General features: G+C 59.8%; 3 protein-coding genes and 1 non-coding gene across 5 annotated transcripts; 2 read left to right on the top strand and 2 right to left on the bottom strand.

Annotated features, from left to right (window-relative positions):
- Positions 1–108: 108 nt before the first annotated feature.
- R3HDM4 (R3H domain containing 4) lies at positions 109–7,091 on the top strand. Its single transcript, XM_015651992.3, has 8 exons — positions 109–263; positions 2,498–2,652; positions 2,790–2,908; positions 3,424–3,547; positions 3,953–4,038; positions 4,966–5,051; positions 5,374–5,429; positions 6,084–7,091. The coding sequence occupies exons 1-8, from the start codon at positions 220–222 to the stop codon at positions 6,185–6,187; spliced, it is 774 nt and encodes a 257-aa protein (XP_015507478.1). The 5' UTR covers positions 109–219; the 3' UTR covers positions 6,188–7,091.
- Positions 7,092–7,199: 108 nt separating this feature from the next.
- On the bottom strand, positions 7,200–7,306 carry LOC117245575. Its single transcript, XR_004500380.1, has one exon. It is a non-coding gene; the product is annotated as a U6 spliceosomal RNA (small nuclear RNA).
- Positions 7,307–7,628: 322 nt separating this feature from the next.
- Positions 7,629–15,896, top strand: MED16 (mediator complex subunit 16). 2 transcript variants are annotated; one of them, XM_015651903.2, is made up of 15 exons: positions 7,629–7,846; positions 7,986–8,136; positions 8,513–8,620; positions 8,750–8,919; positions 9,441–9,872; positions 10,131–10,236; positions 10,888–11,043; positions 11,344–11,555; positions 11,799–12,005; positions 12,455–12,665; positions 12,842–12,975; positions 13,505–13,697; positions 13,911–14,127; positions 14,477–14,560; positions 15,247–15,373. In XM_015651903.2, exons 2-15 carry the CDS (start codon positions 8,001–8,003, stop codon positions 15,371–15,373), a joined length of 2,493 nt encoding a protein of 830 aa, XP_015507389.1. In that variant the 5' UTR covers positions 7,629–7,846; positions 7,986–8,000. The 2 variants fall into 2 exon arrangements, with proteins under 2 accessions (XP_015507389.1, XP_015507388.1); XM_015651902.2 differs by having other exon boundaries at positions 7,630–8,136; positions 15,247–15,896.
- Positions 15,897–17,212: 1,316 nt separating this feature from the next.
- On the bottom strand, positions 17,213–19,397 carry LOC107215597 (complement factor D-like). The gene is made up of 5 exons (XM_015651909.1): positions 19,310–19,397; positions 18,970–19,123; positions 18,577–18,721; positions 17,931–18,188; positions 17,213–17,699 (listed from the first exon to the last, which is right to left on the bottom strand). The coding sequence occupies exons 1-5, from the start codon at positions 19,374–19,376 to the stop codon at positions 17,526–17,528; spliced, it is 798 nt and encodes a 265-aa protein (XP_015507395.1). The 5' UTR covers positions 19,377–19,397; the 3' UTR covers positions 17,213–17,525.
- Between the last annotated feature and the right edge of the window lie 6 nt (positions 19,398–19,403).

The raw sequence follows: 19,403 nt of genomic DNA, 5'->3' as shown, positions 1-19,403 counted from the left end.
TCGAGCTCCGGTTCCGGGGACTCCCCGAAGCACCCCCTGTGCCCCACCGGCCGCGACGCCCGGGGCGGGGCTCCCGTTCCCCCGCCCCCGTGACGTCACTTCCCGCGGGCGGTGCCGGGCCCGGTGCCGCCGGTGCGGGCCGGGGGTGGAGGAGGCGGAGGGAGGTCGCGGTCCTGGTCCTGGTCACCGTCCCGGTCCCGATCCCAGTCCCACCGCGCCATGGTGGTGCTGCGGGGCGGCGCGGGCCCCGAGGAGCCCTTCCCGTGAGTGCGGGCCCGGGGCCGGGCGGGCCGTGGGGCGGTCGGGCCGGGCAGGAGCCCCCCGGGCTGTCAGTGCGGGCGGGGAGCGGCGGCGGCACCTCCCGGGACAGCCCGTCCCCACCTCCCCGGCCCCGGGGGCGGTGTCAGAGCGGAGCCCGGGACCGGGATAATGAGCCTTATAATTAATATTCATGCCGTCGAGGTCACGGTGCTCCCGGTTACCGGGGCTTGGAACCCGTGCGGGGTCCCTCGTGGTGGCGGGGGTGGGCTGGAGCCCCCCGCTCGTGCACGGGTGTACCGGGGACTCGGGACCCTGCGGGACGGAGCTGTCCCTGACAGCCCCCGCTGTCCCACGGCTCTGCCGCGTTCTGCTGCCCAAGGGTAAATGACAGGAATAGCTCAGAAGTGCCCCGGCAGAGAACAGGTTCCTCTTCCAGGAGCGTTCCCTGCCTGGAAGTGAGACGTGGAGGAGAAGCCACGAATGTATCTGTGCTCCGGTGTCCCCGGAGCTGCCCTGGGGGTAGGTGTGCTGTGATCCCCCAGGAATGACATTTCCTGGGGTCCCTTCTCAGCCCGGCCCAGCTGCCTGGGACGGAATCCTGACTCAGAGGATACCGATGCTTGTCCGACACGGTCACTGTCCCGAGGTCACTGTCCCGAGGTCACTGTCCTGAGGTCACTGTCCCGAGGTCACTGCTCCGAGGTCACTGTCCCCTGTGAACCTCCAGGTTGGCACTGGGCGGAGGTGGCAGTGCCAGGGCAGACGTGGCAGTGACGGGTGCCAGGGCAGCCACAAACAGCCCTGGAGGCTTCAGGAAGAGAGCTGAGTGTGGCTCAGCCTGTTCCTCTCCCAGCCATGAGGTTCGGGGGGTCCCAGCTGCCTGGGGGTGCTCCCACCCTGCTGACATTGGTTTTTGACATCTCTTTCTGGGGCTGTGCCGCTGAGCCACGCCGGCTCCAGGGAGTGCCCTGCTCACAGCTGTGTACTCAAACCCCCAAGCTGGGGCCAGCGTAAGGTGACTCCCTCTGTTTATTCAGGTTTTTGTAACCATCTTTGTATCACAACTTGATCCACCAGCCCTGGTTGCTGGCTGGGGCAGGTTGGGTTACTACTCCCCACCCGTCCTCTGGGCATTGCCTTGATACCTGAGTCTCGTGTATTCTTTCCAAGCCCACCTTTGCCATGGTTTTCTCTCCAGCTTGGAAGGGGGAAGTTGTTTTTTTACACCCCCTCCCAGCAGCCAAGACTGTATCACTGCCCCCATGCAGGAAAAAAGGAAAAAAAATCAATGTTTTGGCAACTGTGAGCAGCTGGCTGTTGGCCCGGGCTGCAATCGGACAGCACAACCTGCTCTGCCCTGTGCCCAGATCAGCTCTGTTGGGACCTGATTGCAGGACTGGAGCTTGCATGGGTCCCAGAGTGCTGGAAAGGAGAGGACACGGTGGGGACATGGCCCTGTGGATGGAGCGAGGCCGTGGTGCTGCCATGGCAGTGGAAACAGTGATGACTCTGGAGCTGTGCTGCAGCTCCCCATCCTGGATGGACAGTCCTAGGGCTTGTTTCAGGGGTGTTGATTTTCTCACCCATTTTCTGCTGCGCTAAAGGAAACCCACACAGCCCTGAGGGGAAGCTCCTTCGCAAGTGAAGGCGGTGAAACTTCCTGTCTTTGGTGTTTAGTAAACTTTGAAACCCAAGCAGTTGCGTTCAGCACCCGGTGAGCTGCTCGCCCCTTGTGTGGCTTCATTTTCCCATAAAATGCCTGAGTTTTATGGTCAGTCCTAAGTTGTGCCTGTGGCTGAGCAGCACCCACGTTGTGAGCAGAGGCCAAGCGCCTTTGGGTGCCCCCAGGAGCTGGCAGTGCCCTGGCTGGGGCGGTGTTCCTGCTGCCCTCGAGGAGGAATGGCAGGGATCCCATTGGGATGATGGTGAGGTGCAGCAGGGGCACAGCAGGAATGGATCCATCGTTTTGGCTTCATGTGTGGCATGATTAATTACCCAGGTTAATTACCCAGGTTAATTAGCTGGCCCTTCCAGTGCTGGCACACAGCTGTTTTGAGCAGAGCCAGCCCTTGGAGGTGGCGGTGACCCAAGGGGGACAGGCCCCGTGGAGGATGCAGTGCCAATTGCAGTAACAACGGGGCTGATGCTCTGCTGCCCCATCTCCCCCTGTCCTCAGGCTGCTGTAGCTGCCCCAGGCCCCTCAGGTGGGCTCATCCCTCCCGCTGTGTCCCCGCAGGAGGATCGAGGACTGCCTGCCCCTGCTGGAGGACTCCCCGTCCAAGCGGTTCTCCCCGTCCAAGAGGAAGCAGTATTACATCAACAAGGCCATCCGCAACTCCGACCTCATCCCCAGAGCCAAGGGCCGCAAGAGCCTCCAGAGGCTGGAGAACAGTAAGGACCAGGGCAGGGTCTCTTCCTCGGGGCAAGGACAACCTCCCCTGAGCTGCGTGGCAAGCGGGGATATACTGGGGGCAAGGGGCCTCTCTGGAGGTGCTTCCTCCCCTCTCAGGCTCTGCTCTTCCCCCCAGCTCGCTACCTGATGACCCTTCTGGAGCAGGATGACTGTGGGAGCGACGAGGGAGAGCTCACCCACTCGGCCACTCCCAGCATCTTCACCGAGGCCTGTAACAATGAGACCTATGTGGAGGTGGGTACAGCCACCCACTGGGGGGGCCCTGGCATGGCATGGCATGCTTGTGCCTCACTCCTGCATCCCTCTGCCTCCCTGGCCTGAGCTGCTGCACCCCAGATTCTGCCTGGTCTGGTGTCAGGCTGGGATCTGTGGGATCTGCTGCTGCCACGTGTGCTGGGGGGCGATGGCAAACTGGGGTCCCCAGTCCATGGGGTGGGGGAATCTCCAGGCGGATCCTCTCATGGAGAGTTGTCCCTGCAGAGCAGTGGGTGCCTGGTGAGCTGCAGCACTTCCTCTGGCACAAGCCCCTTGCCAAACCCCCGTTGCCTCACACTGGCCCCGTAACCGGGTGTTTTGAAACATGTTTTGAAACAGAGCACACTCCCCGGTGTGGTGCTCAGGGCCATCCCTGGGCACAGAGTGGGTGAGGAGGGGGCTCATGGGGTGTGGGGAGGGGCCCTGGGTGGCCATGCACAGCCAGGTGCTCCCCACAGACCTCTGTAGTGGTGCTTGGTGGCTTCTGTTGTCAGATCTGGAACGACTTCATGAACCGGTCGGGAGAAGAGCAGGAGCGGGTCCTGCTCTACCTGGAGGAGGAAGCCAGGAAGAAGCACAGGAGGAAGCTGCCTGTCAAGAATGAAGACAAGTGGAAAGGTGCTGGGAGGGGACACAGGGTGGGGACAGCCTCTCCCTTTCCTTCCTTGTGTACATTCTGGGAAGGGTGACCTTCCTTGAGGGCTGCACCCACTCCCTGTTGATGGTGGGGCCAGGGGATGCCTGAGCCCACCCCTGGGTGTGGCAGTGAGGGGGTTATGCCTGCAGACCTCCACCATGGGCCAGGGAGGGTTTGTGGGAGCCAGAAGTGGCTGGGGCAACATCAGCCATCCCCCAAATCTCTGCACCCCCAAACCTCCTGTGCTGGGGAGGGCATTGCTGTTTTAGGGGTGACTGTGAAGGGGGTGGCCAGGGGGCCCTGGGGGGACACTGGGTCCTCCTGACAGGCAACACTGCGGGCTCTGGAGCTGTGAGCTCTGTCCAAATCACTTCTCCCTTCTCCAGAGCTCCCAGCCTACACACCCCAGGAGTGCTTCCAGCGCATCAGCCGCCGCCTGCGTGCCACCCTGAAGCGGGGTCGGATCCCCATGGTGAGCTGGGGCCTTGGGACAGCAGGGTTGGGGCTGGCAGGGGTCCCTCCACAGCTGTGTCCCCAGAGCTGTGCCCTGACCTTGTGCAGGGCAGTGCCAGATTTCAGAGGAGCTCCTGGGAACGTGCTCCAGTGCTCGTGTGACCCCGCAGTGGTGGCTGGTTGCAGACAGACATCCCTCTCCCGGCAGATGGCTTTTCCTGGCTCAGTTCAGATTGTTCTGGCAGTTACAGGGCTTTTTTCAGTGGTTGTTTTCCAGTGTCTGTGCAGTGAGCAGCAGGTGACAGGTGAAACCGGGCGTATTTGTGCACGGGGACAACAATGGAGCCTTTGGGGTCTTCACAGTGGCCCACACAAGGCTATTTGGGGAAACTCCAATGTATTTTGAAAGGGGGTAAAAGTGCACCAGCTGCTGAGCAGGAAGGAGAGAGGTGAGTGCAGCCCTGCACTGACTGCCCAGACACTTGCTCCACCAGCCCTGGGGGTGCTGGCTCCCTGCTCCCCCTGCTCTGCAGGGCTCTGTTTGTTTTCCTGGTGCTAATTAGAGCCTCTAAATGCAGCCTGGGCTTCTCCTTCACACTGGCTTGTTTGTCTTCAAATGAGACGTGTGTGCTGCTTGTCTCTGGGGTCACAGTGCTCTGGAGACCAGCAGAGCACTGAGCTTTGGCTGTCAGGAGGCACGAGGCTCCCCTGGCTGCTGTGAACACGAGGGATGGTGCCAGCCCTTGGCACACGCAGTGTGGAGTTGGCAGGAGCTGGGTCCTTCCCCACCTCAGGGGCTGGAGATGGGAGATGTCTCCTTTCCCTGCTGTCTCCCATGCAGATAACTTGCCTGGGAGCTGCTGGCAGTAAATCCTGGGGAGTCAGTTGTGCCAGGGCTGCGCCCACCACTGCCCCTTCCTCGCTGAGCCCCTGCCTCTCCTCACAGGGCACGCTGGAGGGGCTGGAGGAGGAGCTGCTGGCCTTCTTCTCTGTCACCCCCCACTCCGTCTACACAGCACTGATGGACAACAGGTACTTCCCCATCTCAGGGTCCTGGGCTCGGGGGCTCCTTGTGTCCCAGGGCTGCCACAGGCTGCAGAGGGGCTTTGGGAGCACAGGAGACCCCTTGGCCTCCCCTCAGCCGGGCCTGGGTCTCCATCTGGGGACACCCACCTGGCCTGGTCCCCGTGGAGCACCAGGGGGAGGGATGCACCTGGGACTCTCTGTGCAGGGGCTTGTGGCACTCTGTGCTCCCCCTCTGCTCTGTGGGTCCCCGGGAGGGGATGGAAGGCAGAGCATGGGACACACACTGGTTGGGGACATGTTGGCTCTAACCCTGTCCTCTCTCCCCCAGCTTTGAGCGGCTCCTGCTCCACGCACTCTGCCAGTACATGGATCTCGTCTCTGCCAGTAAGAGCTGCGTGTCTGCTTGTTTTTAGCTTTGATTCTGATTTTGTTTTTGTTTTTCTCCTTCCCCTCCATCACTATCTCTCCTCTCCAGCTCAGCCTTTTCCTCCCTTCCTCCTCCCGGCCCCACCTCACCCTGGGGCTCACAGATAACCCCGCAGTCCCCACCCCTGCCTGCTTCCTCCCCACCGCTGCTCCGAGCTCCTTCAGCAGCCCTGGCCGTGGTCACCAGCTCTGGCCGCAGCCGTGCACCCGAGGGTCGGGAAATTTGTGTGGTCCAAAGCAAGAATCAGCTCGTGGGGTCCCCTCTCCTGCAGCTCCTTCCTCCTCCCAAGGAGCAGCCGTGTCTCCTGCTGCCCTGGGCATCCCCAGAAGGTTTTGTTGCCAAGGCAGGGAAGGCATCAGGCTCCATCCCTCCAGAGGAGGCTCCGCTGCCCAGCTTTCATTGGAGCCGCTTGTGGCAAACAGCCTGAGAGCGCTGATGATGAACGAGCCCGTGGTGCCCGCAGGGACTCGGCTGGGGATGGAGAGGACGGAGCATTGGGGAGCCTGTGCTCCCCAGGGAGAAGGGAAGGGCGGTGGCTGGGCTGGGAGAGCCGTGTTGGAGACCCCCGAGGGGGGAACAGGGCTGTGCTGACCGCTCCATCCCACCCGCAGGTTCGGACATCGAAGGCAAACGTCAGATGAAAGTGAGCAACAAACACCGCGTGTTCCTGCCCCCCGAGCTGCTGCTCTCAGACTACCTGGGGCAGATGAGCTGATGCCCCGACAGCTGCCCTGCCCCTCGTGTGTCCGCTGCAGCCTCTCCTGGCCCTGCAGCCCTTGGACCCTCTGCTCCAGCAGCCGGTGCCCGGCGGGGCAGAGCTTGTGCTTTGTGCCCTTCGGTGCGCTGGGACCGGCATGGGCAGCTCGGGTCTGCCCGACAGCGCTGTGGGTGCGGAGCTCAGGGTGCCTCTCACCCATCCCTCTCCCCGCACAGCCCTCCTGGAACTGTTTGTGTGTCTATTTATAACCCAGGTGTTTTTAAAAATAATCAGGCGGGGCCACTCCCCCCCTCCCCTCTCTGGCGCTGACGCTCGTGGGGTGATTTCGGTCCAGATTTTTCTGCGGTGAAACAGCTCCTGGCGGCTGCTGAGCAATCGCTGAGCCGGCGGAAGAGCCCGGGGGCTGCCGCGTTCCGGCACCCACAGCCCCGTGCCCACGGCGTGCCCAGGGGGGCTCGGACCCCTCGGGTAGGGCGGGGTGTGCGGAGCTCCGGGTACTTTTGCCCCGCACCCTGTGCTGTGCCCGCACGACGGGGCTGTTTTTTAAGTGTAATATAGCTTGTGTTTTTTATCACGTGTGTGTATATTTAGGCGTGTGTTTGTGTGTGCGTGCTGGAGGGTGCAGCCCCCTTTCGGGGCTCTCTCTGCTTGTCCACAGCTGCCATGGGGGCAGATAGGACATTTTGGGGGTCCCTCTGTGTGCCCCCCGTGTTCCTGGCATGTTCCAAGGGTTGCTCGCAGGGTGTGCCCTGGGGATCTTTGCTGGTTGCTCTGTCCCGTGATGACACCGACTGCCATTAACCGTGGGGACCCCCATAGCCAGGGGAGCCCCTCTCGCCTCCTTTGCTGGTGTGACTCGGGTACAGCTGCATTCAGGAACAATAAAGACGGTGCTCCCCTGCTCCGGCTCTGTCTCTCCGTGGGGCTGGGGAGGGGGTTTGGCGGGGCGGGGGGGTCGCGGGGCAGCCGGTTCGGCTCGGGGTGCCAAAGGTGGGTGCGGGGAGGTGCAAAAAATATGGAACGCTTCACGAATTTGCGTGTCATCCTTGCGCAGGGGCCATGCTAATCTTCTCTGTATCGTTCCAATTTTAGTATATGTGCTGCCGAAGCGAGCACGAATCACTCACCCCCCACAAGGCAATTTAAAGGCTTAGGGTAGCAATGTTTTCCGGTTAGGGTAACTAAAGAGTGGCTTGTTATTAAAGACATAATTAGCCCCTGAAGTTTTTCTCAGTCTGTCACCCCTTTATTTTCCTTGGATTTCCCTAAAATGTCCGAAATCCGCCGATTATATTTGCTATCTGTGCCCGGTGGGTTCTGGGTAGTTTCTTATGCTAATGAAGGCCCCTGGCTGGCTCTCTGAGGGTGTCCGCGGCGGTGCCTGAGCGCGCGGCGCAGGCGCGGCTGGGGCAGCCCGCGGAGGCGCCGGGGTCCTGGCGAGCGGCGGGTGCCGGTGAGTGCGGCCGGAGCGGGAGCGGCGGAGAGCCTCCTGAGGCCGCCCCGACCCGCTCCTGTGGCATTCCCGCCAGCCCCGGCAACCTCCGGCACCTCCCCGTGTCCACCCCGAGTCCGTCCCCGGGATCCCCCGCCCGCCGTAGGGTCGGTACCCGCGCACCGCTCCCTCCGCCTCTCCCCGGGACCGCCGAATCTCTCCCGGTGCGGGGTTGTCCCCACCCGTGTCCTGAGGGCTGTGCCTTCCCCACAGCCGCTGGGGCTGGGGTCGGTGCGGGCCGTGCGGTGTGAGCGGCCTGGTGTCGCCGCCAGGCAGGAGCGAGGCTGTCCCGTGTCCCCTCAGGGCCGGGCCGGCGGGATGGACCTGGCGTACGTGTGCGAGTGGGAGAAGAAACCCAAGAGCAACCACTGCCCCTCCATCCCCCTCGTGTGCGCCTGGTCCTGCCGCAACCTCATCGCCTTCACCACCGACCTCCGCAATGAGGAGGAGAAAGGTACCGCGTGCCCCGTGGGAATTCTCTCCTGACAGCTCCCGGTGCTCTTGGTAAAGTCCAGGATCCGCTGAGCCGGAGCTCTGCCCTGCCCCTGACAGCTCCCGGCTGCTGCTCCTCCTTTTCCTTCCATCCCTCAGCCTCTGGCAGTGTCTAACACGTGTTCGTTCCCAGGGAGTGGGTTTGTTTCCCCTAAACCAGGACTGACTTCCCAAAACCAGGACCAGCCCCACCTCGCTGTCTGGCCCCTCACTGAGTTCCCAGCACAGTTGCTATGCTACCCCAAGTCATTTCTATAAAATATTGTATGTTTTCCCTGCATCAGCTGAGGCTCAGAAACAGTGACAAGGGACAGGGAGTGACTTCTCTGTTCATGCAGATCTCACCCACATGGTCCATATCATTGACACCGAGCACCCCTGGGATGTCTACTCTGTGAACTCGGGCCACACTGAAGTCATCACGTGTCTGGAGTGGGATCAGTCAGGTGGGCTGGCATCCCCTCCTCGTTGTAACTGTGTCCCACCTGTGCTGTCCATGCCCCAAAGCAATGGGGTGCAATTCCTTGTGGGGTTTTGGCTCTTCCCCCTGTTCTCATGCAGTGTCATTGTCACAGGCTCCAGGCTGCTCTCGGCAGATGCTGATGGCCACATCAAGTGCTGGAGCATGACAGATCACCTGGCCAACAGCTGGGAGAACACGGTGGGCAGCGTGGTGGAGGGGGACCCGGTGGTGGCCCTGTCCTGGCTGCACAACGGCGTCAAGCTGGCGTTGCACGTGGAGAAGGTTTGTCTCAGCATCCTGAGGGACCTGGGCTGGAACTCTGGCTCAGGTCTTGGCAAAGAACTCAAGATCCTGCCTGTGGTCCATGCTCTGGGCTCACTTGTGGCCTCGGGGAGTTTTCCAGTCAAGGAGAAGTCAGATTCCTGGTTCCTGCTGAATTCCGAGGGGTTTGGAGCCTTGTTTCTCTCGGTGTTTAAGATGTGTCTCCCTTAGTCTGGTTCCTCAGATCTAGGCAGGAACCTGGAGATAGAGCAGGTCTTTCCTTACCAGTTGTAATTCAGAAGAAATGCATTCGGAGTACTGAGGTTTGATCCAGGGATTTGGATACAGGGATGAACTCCTTGTTTGGAAACTTGTGATTCTGCAGATTCTGAAAGCCCAAAGCTTCCAAGCACAAGTTCCCTGCTTGTGTTTTTTTAACTCCAGGGACATCCCACATAAATCCTGCCCCTCTCCCAGGAGAAGAGCTCCACAAACACAAATTTTGGGTGCAAACACCTAGGTTTTGTTGACCTTTGTTACAGTCTGGAGCCTCGAACTTCGGCGAGAAGTTTTCCCGGGTGAAATTCTCTCCGTCGCTGACGCTGTTTGGTGGGAAGCCCATGGAGGGCTGGATTGCCGTGACCATCAGCGGGCTGGTCACCGTGTCCCTCCTCAAGCCCAACGGGCAGGTGCTGACGGCCACCGAGAGCCTGTGCCGCCTCCGCTGCCGCGTGGCCTTGGCCGACGTCGCCTTCACGGGCGGGGGCAACATCGTGGTGGCCACGTCTGATGGCAGCAGCACGTCCCCCGTGCAGTTCTACAAGGTTTGTGTCAGCGTGGTGAACGAGAAGTGCAAGATCGACACCGAGATCCTGCCGTCCCTCTTCATGCGCTGCACCACGGACCCCGCGCGCAAGGACAAGTACCCGGCCATCACCCACCTGAAGTTCCTGGCTCGGGACATGTCAGAGCAGGTGGGCAGCTGCTCTTTGCTCCACCTCACCTTCCTCAGAGGGTCTGCAGGTGACCAGCATGTCCTGCAATACCCTTGGCATTCCTAGTTGGCCTTCTGGGAAGGGACCTCACCATCACCTCTCACTAATTTCATCCTCTGCTTTTTGCTGGTGGAGTGTGACCTGAGTGGGAGCAGGACCCTGGAAGTGCAGGGTGGGAGTGACCAGGGCAGTGACCTCCCTGTTGTGATGCTTGTGGTGGGGGGCTCTGTTCTGCAGGTGCTGCTTTGTGCTTCCAGCCAAAACAACAGCATTGTGGAGTGCTGGTCCCTTAGGAAGGAGGGCCTGCCTGTCAACAACATCTTCCAGCAAATCTCTCCTGTGGGTAAGTGTCTGCACTGGGGACTCTAAAGAACAGGAGCTTGGCCTGAGGGTAAAAGCAGTGCAGTTCCTCATATCCATTATCCCATATATGGTATTTTTCAGAATCTCATGTTTATTTTCAGGTGTTCTCTGCCCCTGCTGTCTGTTTGCATCACAGACAGAAACTTGCTATTTCCAGGAAGGGGTTTGGTTGTTGCTTTCACTTCATAAAAGACATTTTCTGTGTTTTGCTGCAAAGCTGCCCTTCCTGCTGCCAGGCAAAAGCTTTGGGAGCAAAGGCTCCCAAAGGACCAGGATCGAGCAGCAGAGCTGGATTAATCCCCTGCCCCGGCTTCCTGGGCTCCACCTGATCTCAGATAGAACAGATTAATCAGGGCAGTTTGTTTGGTGAAATATAAAGGATTATTGTATATAAGGATCTTAATCACCCACAGCAGAGCTTCCCATCAAGAGAGATTTAGCAAAACATGTTGTTTGTATAATTCAGGAAAAAAACAAGGAAATATAAGGGAAACATACTGGAAATATATGGGGAATATACCAGAGCCTGATCTGCGATCCTGCTTGGTTGGGGAGTGTGGGCAGAAATAGGGGGGTGGATTTTCTGATCTCTCTGGGACAAAATTCTCACTCATTTGCTTATTTTCCCGAGTGGGAGACAAGCAGCCCATGATCCTGAAGTGGCGGATCCTGTCTGCCACCAACGACCTGGACCGGGTGTCGGCCGTGGCGCTGCCAAAGCTGCCAATCTCCCTGACCAACACCGATCTGAAGGTGGCAAACGACACCAAGTTCTTCCCTGGACTGGGTAAGGAGTTCCTGTTGTCTTCGTCCTAAACATGTGGCTTTTGCCCAGAATTTCACCAGCTGAGCTGTAGCTGAAGTAAAGCACATGGAGTGCTGAAGGAAAACTTTCAAACAGGATGTGTTCCCAGCCATCCTGTTGTGTTTCCCGTTGTGGGAAGAGGTGTGAAATGCTGATGGTGAGGCCGTGAGCCCCCAACCCTTTGGCTTTTTCCTGGACTTCAGTGGTGGCCACTGCTTGGGTGAGGGCTCTGCCACGCTGGGAGGATCTCCTTGCTCAGCCTCGCTTGTCTCCTGTCCCCAGGCCTGGCGTTGGCTTTCCATGATGGCAGTGTCCACATCGTGCACCGGCTGTCCCTGCAGATGATGGCCGTGTTCTACGGCTCCTCCTCGCAGCGCCCCGTGGACGAGCCGGCCCTCAAGCGCCCGCGCACTGCGGGGCCCCTGGTGCACTTCAAGGCCATGCAGCTCTCCTGGACCTCGCTGGCCCTGGCTGGCGTGGACAGTCACGGGAAGGTTGGTGCTCTCTTATGGTGGGGTTATTTCTCACCCAGGCTCTCTGAGGGGTGATGGGTTGCTCAGAAAACACTGGGAATTCCAGCTGTGAGATCCATATCGGAAAGGGATGTATCCCATCAGTGCAGGAACTGTCACTAGGTCAGGACTGAGCTTCATTGGGCCCCGTGTTGTGTTGTAGCTTTGTGGGATGATTTCAAACCCGCTCCTGAAGCCAGTTTCCCTTTGGTTCCTCCCTTCAAGCTGAGCATGCTCCGCATCTCCCCCTCCATGGGCCACGTGCTGGACATGAACATGTCCCTGCGGCACTTGCTGTTCCTGCTGGAGTACTGCATGGTGACCGGCTACGACTGGTGGGACATCCTGCTCCACGTCCAGCCCAGCATGGTGCAGAACCTGGTGGAGAAGCTGCACGAGGAGTACATGCGTCAGAACGCGGCCCTGCAGCAGGTGGCTGGCTGGGAGCTCTGGGCTCCCTCCCAGGGTGGGCATGGGGGGGTTCAGGGGCTCGGAGTGAGGAGCAGCCAGTGCCAGTCCTCAGGATATTGGTGGCTCTGCCTGGCTGTGCTCTGAGTGCCTGGCTCGGGCAGTGATAGAGCTGGGAAGAGCTTCCATGTCAACAACGTTCACTTTCACTGCCATCAGCAGGGTCTGTACCTGTTGGAAACTTGGGGTGAGATGGTGAAGTCTATTTTTGGCAGATTCTGGGAACAGCAGCACGTGCCCAGCGCTGTGCTCACGTGCACAGCCTTCACTGTTCCTGTCACTCCTGCGGCAAAAAGGGAGAGCAGAGAATAAAGCAGCAGCAGCAGCAGCAGCAGCAGCAGCAGCAACTTTAATGAGCTTATGCTAATTCCTGCCTTTCCTTGTGCCTTTTGCTGTGTTTCCCCATGGCTCAGGTGCTCTCCACACGCATTGTTGCCATGAAGGCGTCGCTGTGCAAGCTCTCCTCCAGCACCATCGCCCGTGTGTGTGACTACCACGCCAAGCTCTTCCTCATCGCCATCAGCTGCACCCTGAAGTCGCTGCTGCGTCCACACTTCCTCAACACCCCTGACAAGAGCCCCGGGGACCGGCTCACCGAGATCTGCTCCAAGATCACGGATGTAGGTACTGACTGCTCACAGCATCCTGCCTTCCCAGGGCTTGGACTGTTCCCTGTGGTGTCACAGCCTCATACTAACTCCTGGGTTTGAGGAGGAGGAGGACAAGGGTGACCTCTGCAGGGATGGTGTGAGGTTTGGATCCATCTTCCTGAGCCAGGCAATGTCTTGCTTCCCTTCCAGACATTGACAAGGTGATGATTAACCTGAAAACAGAAGAGTTTGTCCTGGAGATGACGACATTGCAGTCCCTGCAGCAGCTCATCCAGTGGGTGGGGGATTTTGTGCTCTACCTGCTGGCCAGCCTTCCCAACCAGGTGAGACCTGGAGTGCCAGGAGCAGGCTGAGAGGACACAAACACCCGTGGGCAGTGCTGGGGAGCTTTAGCACTGGGGAGGAGTAAAGAACAGCAGAATTCGAGAGTGGCCCTTCCCATGCCCATCTGGGTCTGGCGACCAGCACGGTACCTGAGGGATTTGGGGACACTCCTCCTTCAGCTCTGCAGAGGTGTCACCTTCAGGTGACATTCCACCAGCCCCAGCAGCAGGTTCCAGAGGGTGTGTGCTGCTGGAAGCAGGAGCTGTCTGGATGCAGTGGGGTGGCTGGGGCTGGTGTGAGCCCACCTGGGCTGGTGTGAGCCCACCTGGGCTGGTGTGAGCCCACCCAGGGCAGTGTGAGCCCACCTGGGCCGGTGTGAGCCCACCCAGGCCGGTGTGAACCCACCCAGACCGGTGTGAGCCCACCCAGGCCAGTGTGAGCCCACCCGGGCCGGTGTGAGCCCACCCAGGCCGGTGTGAGCCCACCCAGGCCGGTGTGACCCCCAGCCACGCCGCTGTCCCCCCGCAGGGCTCCCCGGTGCGCCCTGGCCACAGCTTCCTGCGCGACGGCGCGTCCCTCGGCATGTTCCGGGAGCTCATGGTGGTGATCCGCATCTGGGGGCTGCTGAAGCCCAGCTGCCTCCCCGTGTACACAGCAACCTCGGACACCCAGGACAGCATGTCCCTGCTCTTCCGGCTCCTGACCAAGCTCTGGCTGTGCTGTGAGTGTGGCCGGTTCCCTGAACCGTAATTCCTACGGCAGTGGGGTGGGACGTGACTCCGAGGGGGTCTGGCACGTTGAGAAAGGGCAAGTGCAGCTGCCAAGGTTATTGTTTTCCAGGCTGAGTTGGCAGTGGAGGAGGAGGCTGCACACAGCTCTCTGGAGCTCTGAGGGAGAAATGTAAAGGTCACAGGGTTCTTTATTTCCCATGCAGGCCGTGAGGAAAATCACATCACAGAGCCTGATGATGCCCTGATCGATGAGTGCTGCCTCCTGCCCAGCCAGCTGCTCATTCCCAACATTGACTGGCTGCCCATCAACGATGGCATCATCAGCAAGCTGCAGAACAAGCAGCTGGTTCGGCTGCAGTTTGGGAAGGCTCCCGGGCTCGTTGGCCACACTGTCTCTTCCCAGTTCGATGCCTTTGTCAGGTACAAACCCCTGGTTTTGTCAGTGCCATGGTGAGGAGTTTTGGCAGCTCTGAGGTTTGGCTTGTCTCCTTGCTGCTGTGACCCAGGAGCAGTTTGTCCTCTCTGCTCAAATCTGTTTCTCAGCTTGTGATGGGCTGGGAATTTTAAGTACTGAAAAGTGATAGCAGATGTGGGGAAAAACCCCATTAATTAATGTGATTAATTGTGTTGTTGTGACAACGAATCTCATAGTACTGGATGGGCAAGTGGGCAGAGCCTCTGCCATGCTGGCCAGTGAGATGCAGCTCCCTGTCCTGGGAGCAGCTCATGGAAAGTGGCACTTTAGGAAAGTCCTGTTCTCCCTCCCCAGGGCCCCTGGACAGCCCAAAATTGACCACCTGAGGCGGCTGCACCTGGGCGCGTACCCAACAGAGGAATGCAAGTCCTGTACCAGGTGAGTGACACCTGCAGTGCAGCTTGGGCAGGACCTGGGCTGTCCTGTGTCCTTCAGGAGCAATCTGAGGCTGGTTTGGGTTAAGGTGTCCCCAACCTGGGATGCCCTTGTCATTGTCAGAGGGTGGCCTGGCCCTTGGGTTAAAAATCAAACAGATAAAGCTCTTAAAGTAATCAGGCCTGGAGGAGACCCTACAGTAACTCCTTTATGTGATGTCCAGTTCTGTTGGTGTGGTCATTAAAGCACCTGTGTGGTCATAGCAGGGCTGGAGGGAGGAATCACCTCCTGAGCCTTGATTTTGGGGTCATCTTTCCACCAGGCTTGCATTTCATGCTGCCCTACTCATCCACCCTCATGGGAGAGCCTGGGTTTCAGGATAATGGCTCAGGGAACAAACATCCATCTAAGTCATGTGATTGAATTAGCTTTAATTACTGGTTTTAATAGAAAGCCTCTGTAGCAGATCATTTTTGTGAGATGACTGTCAGTTGTTACATGTATAAACAACAGCTGGGGCTGTTCCTTGCCAGGCTCCAGCTCCAGCAGAGCCCTCAGCGGGATTGTTGCTCGCTGGTTTCAGCTGGTTTTGGTGCTCACAAGTGTCACCTGCAGATGACAGGAGCTGGTTTCCCCCAGGGAACCCAGATCCCTGTGTGATCCCTGCAGCACCCTCCGTGTCCCCCCAGGTGTGGCTGTGTCACCATGCTGAAGTCGCCCAACAAGGTGACAGCAGTGAAGCAGTGGGAGCAGCGCTGGATCAAGAACTGCCTGTGTGGGGGGCTGTGGAGGAAGATGCCCCTCAGCTACTCCTGAGCCCTTCCTGGGGTGCCGTGGGAGCCAAGAGCTGCACAGGGCTCCCTTCACCGAGGTTTTGGGACAAGGGAATGGCAGCTCCTTTCCCTCCTGCTGGAAAAGCTGCTGCTGTTCATCCTTGGTTGAGCTGTGCTGGAAAACAGAACTGAGGGAGCTCTGCCTCTTTTACCAGGGAAGAGCTGGAAAGGAATGCCAGAGGTTTCCCCATCATTTGGGGCCCAGGAGGGGAGAGTCTGGTTGGGTTTTGGGGTTGTGCCAACAGAGCAGTGATGTGCTGGCAGCTGCCCTGGCCTAGGCAGAGTGGTGATGGGGCAGCTGGTGAGGAGCAGAGCCCAGCTGGTACCTCACATCCATCCTGTGCCTCCGGCTCCACGTGGGCTGGGCATTCCTGATCCTGCTGCAAACTCATCCCTGAGACAGGAGTTGGCTCCTCTGTGCCCATCAGTGGTGGAATGGGAGCAGGAATGTGAGTACTGCCTTTGCCTCTTATTGTAAATAAAAATTCTCCTAATTTTGTACAGAACCATGTGGTTTGTTTCTGTGGTGTGACGTGGCTGCCCAGCGTGGGGCTGGGGCAGCAGGAGGGCTGCCAGAGCATCTGTCAGGAAAGGAACCACCATCGTTGGGAAAAGGGGAAGGGGAAATGGATGTTTTCAAGGTTCACCTTATTTTCCTCACTCGAGGAAAAAACATCAGATCCTTGGGGTTGTGTAAGCCTCCAGCTTCAGCAAGGCTGGACACTTGATCTTGCCAGAGGAGGAGCATTTCTGGTGCAGCCAAAACTCTTTTCAGACTTCTGCCCTCCTTTGCCCTCAGCTGCTGCTGCCCCAGGCAGGAAATCACAACCTCCAGTGTCACTGTGCCTGTGGAGCCCCAGCACTTCGGGGGTGATCTGGCCTGCTCCTCTCTCACAGGTCCTTCAGCTCTTAGGGAGAAAAGCCTGGAGCCTGCTGCTGCTGTCAATTCCAGGTCCCCACAGACCGTTTAAGAGAGGGAGTGAGCCAGTCTTAGTACATTCTTTTCCCTCTGGAACCATGATTTCATTATTCTTGAGAACGAGCTGGTGACAGAGTTCATCCCTCGACTCCAGTGAATGTTTTGCTGCACAGAGCTGTAAGAGCTGTACAGACCTCTCCCCCTCTGCTCTGCTGGTAATTAGGGACAATCAAATGGCTAATTAGGAAACTGCACCTTATTAAGGCTCCTTTCCCCTGTAAGTACAACTCAAACCGGGCCCTCTGTGAGCTCCTTATAGAACAGGTTTGGGGTTATTTAATGTTTGATTGGGAAGAGGGAACAGCAGCACAGCAGGGGGATGGAGACACATCCATGTCCCCTTAGCTCCCAGCTGAGCTCCTGGGGTGGGGCAGGGTCTGGCAGTGCCCTGGGCTGTGCTGCTGCCCTGCTCCCATCCCTTGGGCCTTGGCTCTGCTCCCTGCAGTGACAGGGCAGTGGGAGAGCAGCGGGCAGGGGTGACCAGGGCTGTGGTGGGACGATGAGGGCTCTGCCCTGCCCTGCCCTGCCCCTCGGCTCCTGGGACAAGAGGGTCGCAGTGAGAATCCTGTTGGGTTCCAGCACAGATCCCACTGTGGGAGCCGTATCAGCAACGGGCAGATTCTGCTTTCCCAAATATTCACACAATGACCCTGCGGGAGGTCCCAGATCTCGATTGTTGTGGCCACACTGCAGGATGTGGCCACCGCTCCCACCTGAGGCCACACTGTCCCCAAGGGTGCAACCTCAGCATCTCCCACCCCACATCCAGCTCTCCCCTGGGCAGGGGCTCCTGCACAGATCCCCCCAGCTCCCCCCTTCACCCCACTCCTCCAGCCCAGCAGCTCTGCAGGAATCATCACTTTATTGCAGCAGTCTTGGGCAGCATTCTGGGCACCTTCAGCAAAGCCTGTAGAGAGCTGTGACCCCCAATTCTTCCCCACATGGGCCCTGTGCTTGGTGAGTGCGGAGCCAGGGACCCCCTTCTTTGGTTCCTTGCCAGTCCCCTGGCCCAGCCCTCCTCCTGGCTCGTGGGGATGCTCTGGCAGCGGGGTGGGCAGCAGCGGGAGCCCGTGGCACACAGTGGGGCGGCACTGTGGGTGCTCTGGCCATGCTGGCAGCAGCAAGCCGTGGCACGGAGCAGGTCCCTGCGGTGGCCTCAGCGAGTGTCCCCCTCCCCATCCACGGAGGCCATGACGCCGTCGATCCAGGCCGCGTACGGGGCGATGCGGGTGTAGATGGCCGGTTTCTTGTAGTTGCCGCAGACGCGGGAGCCGGCCGTGACCACCCCCTCGGCCACCCCACCGCAGACCAGGGGGCCACCAGAGTCTCCCTGCAGGACCAGACCTCATCAGTATGGCCAAGGACACCCCAGCCCATCTCCCACCCTTCATTCCTGCCTCCAGGCTCCTGTGAGCCGCTCTGCAGCGGCAGCACAGGGGGAACTCACCCCCGGGGACTGTTCCCTCCAGCTCCGCAGCCCCTCACCTCTCCCAGGCTCTGGCCACGGTGCCCTCTTGCCCCCTTCCAGCCCTGCCATGGATCCGTGGTGGGAGTGTGGTACCTTGCAGGTGTCCCTCCTGCGGGAGTCGGTGCACATCATGTTCTTGGTGATGGTTCCATCGTGGCGCGTGCGGTGGTTGCAGACGTCGCGGCTGATCACCGGCCGCTCCAGCTGCTGCAGCTTGTCCGGCCGGGTGCCGCTGTGGTCGATGGTGCCCCATCCTGCCACCTCACACATCGTGTCGGGCGCCACGTCCCTGTCCTCCCGCTGGAAGGGCAGCACCCGCACGTCCGCGTTCAGCTCCGCTTTCTCCTCCAGCTGCCACAAAGCCAGAGGGGACCCAGGTCACAGGGGCAGCTGTGCCCAGGGCCCAGCAGGGCACAGTGAGCCCAGCCCTGATACCGAGGCCACCCTGGCCTCAGCCACACTCAGGGACTCCTGACTGGAGCCCCAGGATGCAGCCAGAGGTCAGAGCTGGAGCTATGAGGAGGACGGAGGCATTTGGACACATCTCAAAGGTCTTGGTGGGGGAAGCAGGGATGGTCCCGTGGGACAGGGAGGGATGGACAGGGGAACCAGGCCCAGCCTGACCATGAGGATTTCCTCCAGCCAGTCAGTGACCCTGCAGGGTCCCAGGGGACAGTGGTATTTGCAGGAACGGGGCTGTGCCTGGTGGGGAGGAGGGTCCCATCAGCCCCCAGCCCACCTGGAGCAGGAGAAGGTCATCCTTGTTGTTGTGGATGTTGCTGCCAGGGTGGGGGAACTGGGCTCGCACTTGGTACAGGCGTTTGTGGGGCTCCGGTTCTGTCAGTGAGTGGGCACCCAGCAACACCTGGAAGAGTTTTCCATCCCTGGAAGAGAGTCACAATGTGGGACAAACAGCCAGGAGCCTCACTGCACCCAGCCATGGAAATGGGGTGCTGTGGGGGGCTGGAGAGCCCACCAGGGAGCTCTGGGAGGTTCTTCACCCACTGCCCAATCCTCTCTGCAGGTGGGAGCCGAGTCCCACGCTCTGACACGGGGGTCAAGGCTGTGGAGTGGGATTTGGCCTGAGTCCAGCAGCCCCCCCAGCCATGCACTGAGCCCCACACACACTCACGTCTCCTCGGTGCAGTGGGCAGCGCTCAGCACCCACTGCTCGGCGATGAGGAAGCCCCCACAGACGTGCTGCCCATCCAGCTGCAGCGAGGCCATGTACGGCTTCAGGTGGGGCCTGGCTTCGGAGCCCCTCAGGATCCGTCCCCGGGGCTGCCCTGCAGGAGAGAGGCTGGGTCAGCTGAGGGGCACCGGGCAGTGTCACTCCCGTTGTCCCTTCTCGGGATCCCTGGACCCCTCCTTGCGGGCTGCAGCAGCTCCTGGCTGCAGGTGGAGGCAGGAATCGGGGAGCTGGGCAGGCACCGTGCCCTGTCACTGCCCGGGGGTGCGGGGGGAGCACTCACCATCCACTGGGGCCCAGAACAGCAGCAGCAGAGCGAGGACAAGGACGGGAGCAGGACTCGGCCCCATGGCTGCAGAGCCCGGTGGTGTGCGGGG

The sequence above is a fragment of the Parus major genome, chromosome 28 (genome assembly GCF_001522545.3).
Source record: "Parus major isolate Abel chromosome 28, Parus_major1.1, whole genome shotgun sequence".
NCBI lineage: Eukaryota > Metazoa > Chordata > Aves > Passeriformes > Paridae > Parus > Parus major.
This window is presented reverse-complemented; position numbering and strand designations above follow the sequence as displayed.

What these genes read in the sequence shown, in the direction of transcription:
- R3HDM4 (XM_015651992.3), top strand. Translation starts at nt 220, where the DNA reads ATGGTGGTGCTGCGGGGCGGCGCGGGCCCCGAGGAGCCCTTCCC. An exon ending in GGCCCCGAGGAGCCCTTCCC is followed by an intron (nt 264 to 2,497) that starts GTGAGTGCGGGC and finishes GTGTCCCCGCAG; the next exon opens with GAGGATCGAGGACTGCCTGC. An exon ending in ACAGCACTGATGGACAACAG is followed by an intron (nt 5,052 to 5,373) that starts GTACTTCCCCAT and finishes TCTCTCCCCCAG; the next exon opens with CTTTGAGCGGCTCCTGCTCC.
- MED16 (XM_015651902.2), top strand. Translation starts at nt 8,001, where the DNA reads ATGGACCTGGCGTACGTGTGCGAGTGGGAGAAGAAACCCAAGAGCAAC. An exon ending in CCAGCAAATCTCTCCTGTGG is followed by an intron (nt 10,237 to 10,887) that starts GTAAGTGTCTGC and finishes TATTTTCCCGAG; the next exon opens with TGGGAGACAAGCAGCCCATG. An exon ending in GAATGCAAGTCCTGTACCAG is followed by an intron (nt 14,561 to 15,246) that starts GTGAGTGACACC and finishes GTGTCCCCCCAG; the next exon opens with GTGTGGCTGTGTCACCATGC.
- LOC107215597 (XM_015651909.1), bottom strand. Translation starts at nt 19,376, where the DNA reads ATGGGGCCGAGTCCTGCTCCCGTCCTTGTCCTCGCTCTGCTGCTGCTG. An exon ending in GCCCACTGCACCGAGGAGAC is followed by an intron (nt 18,722 to 18,969) that starts GTGAGTGTGTGT and finishes ACTCTCTTCCAG; the next exon opens with GGATGGAAAACTCTTCCAGG. An exon ending in GCAGGAGGGACACCTGCAAG is followed by an intron (nt 17,700 to 17,930) that starts GTACCACACTCC and finishes CTGGTCCTGCAG; the next exon opens with GGAGACTCTGGTGGCCCCCT.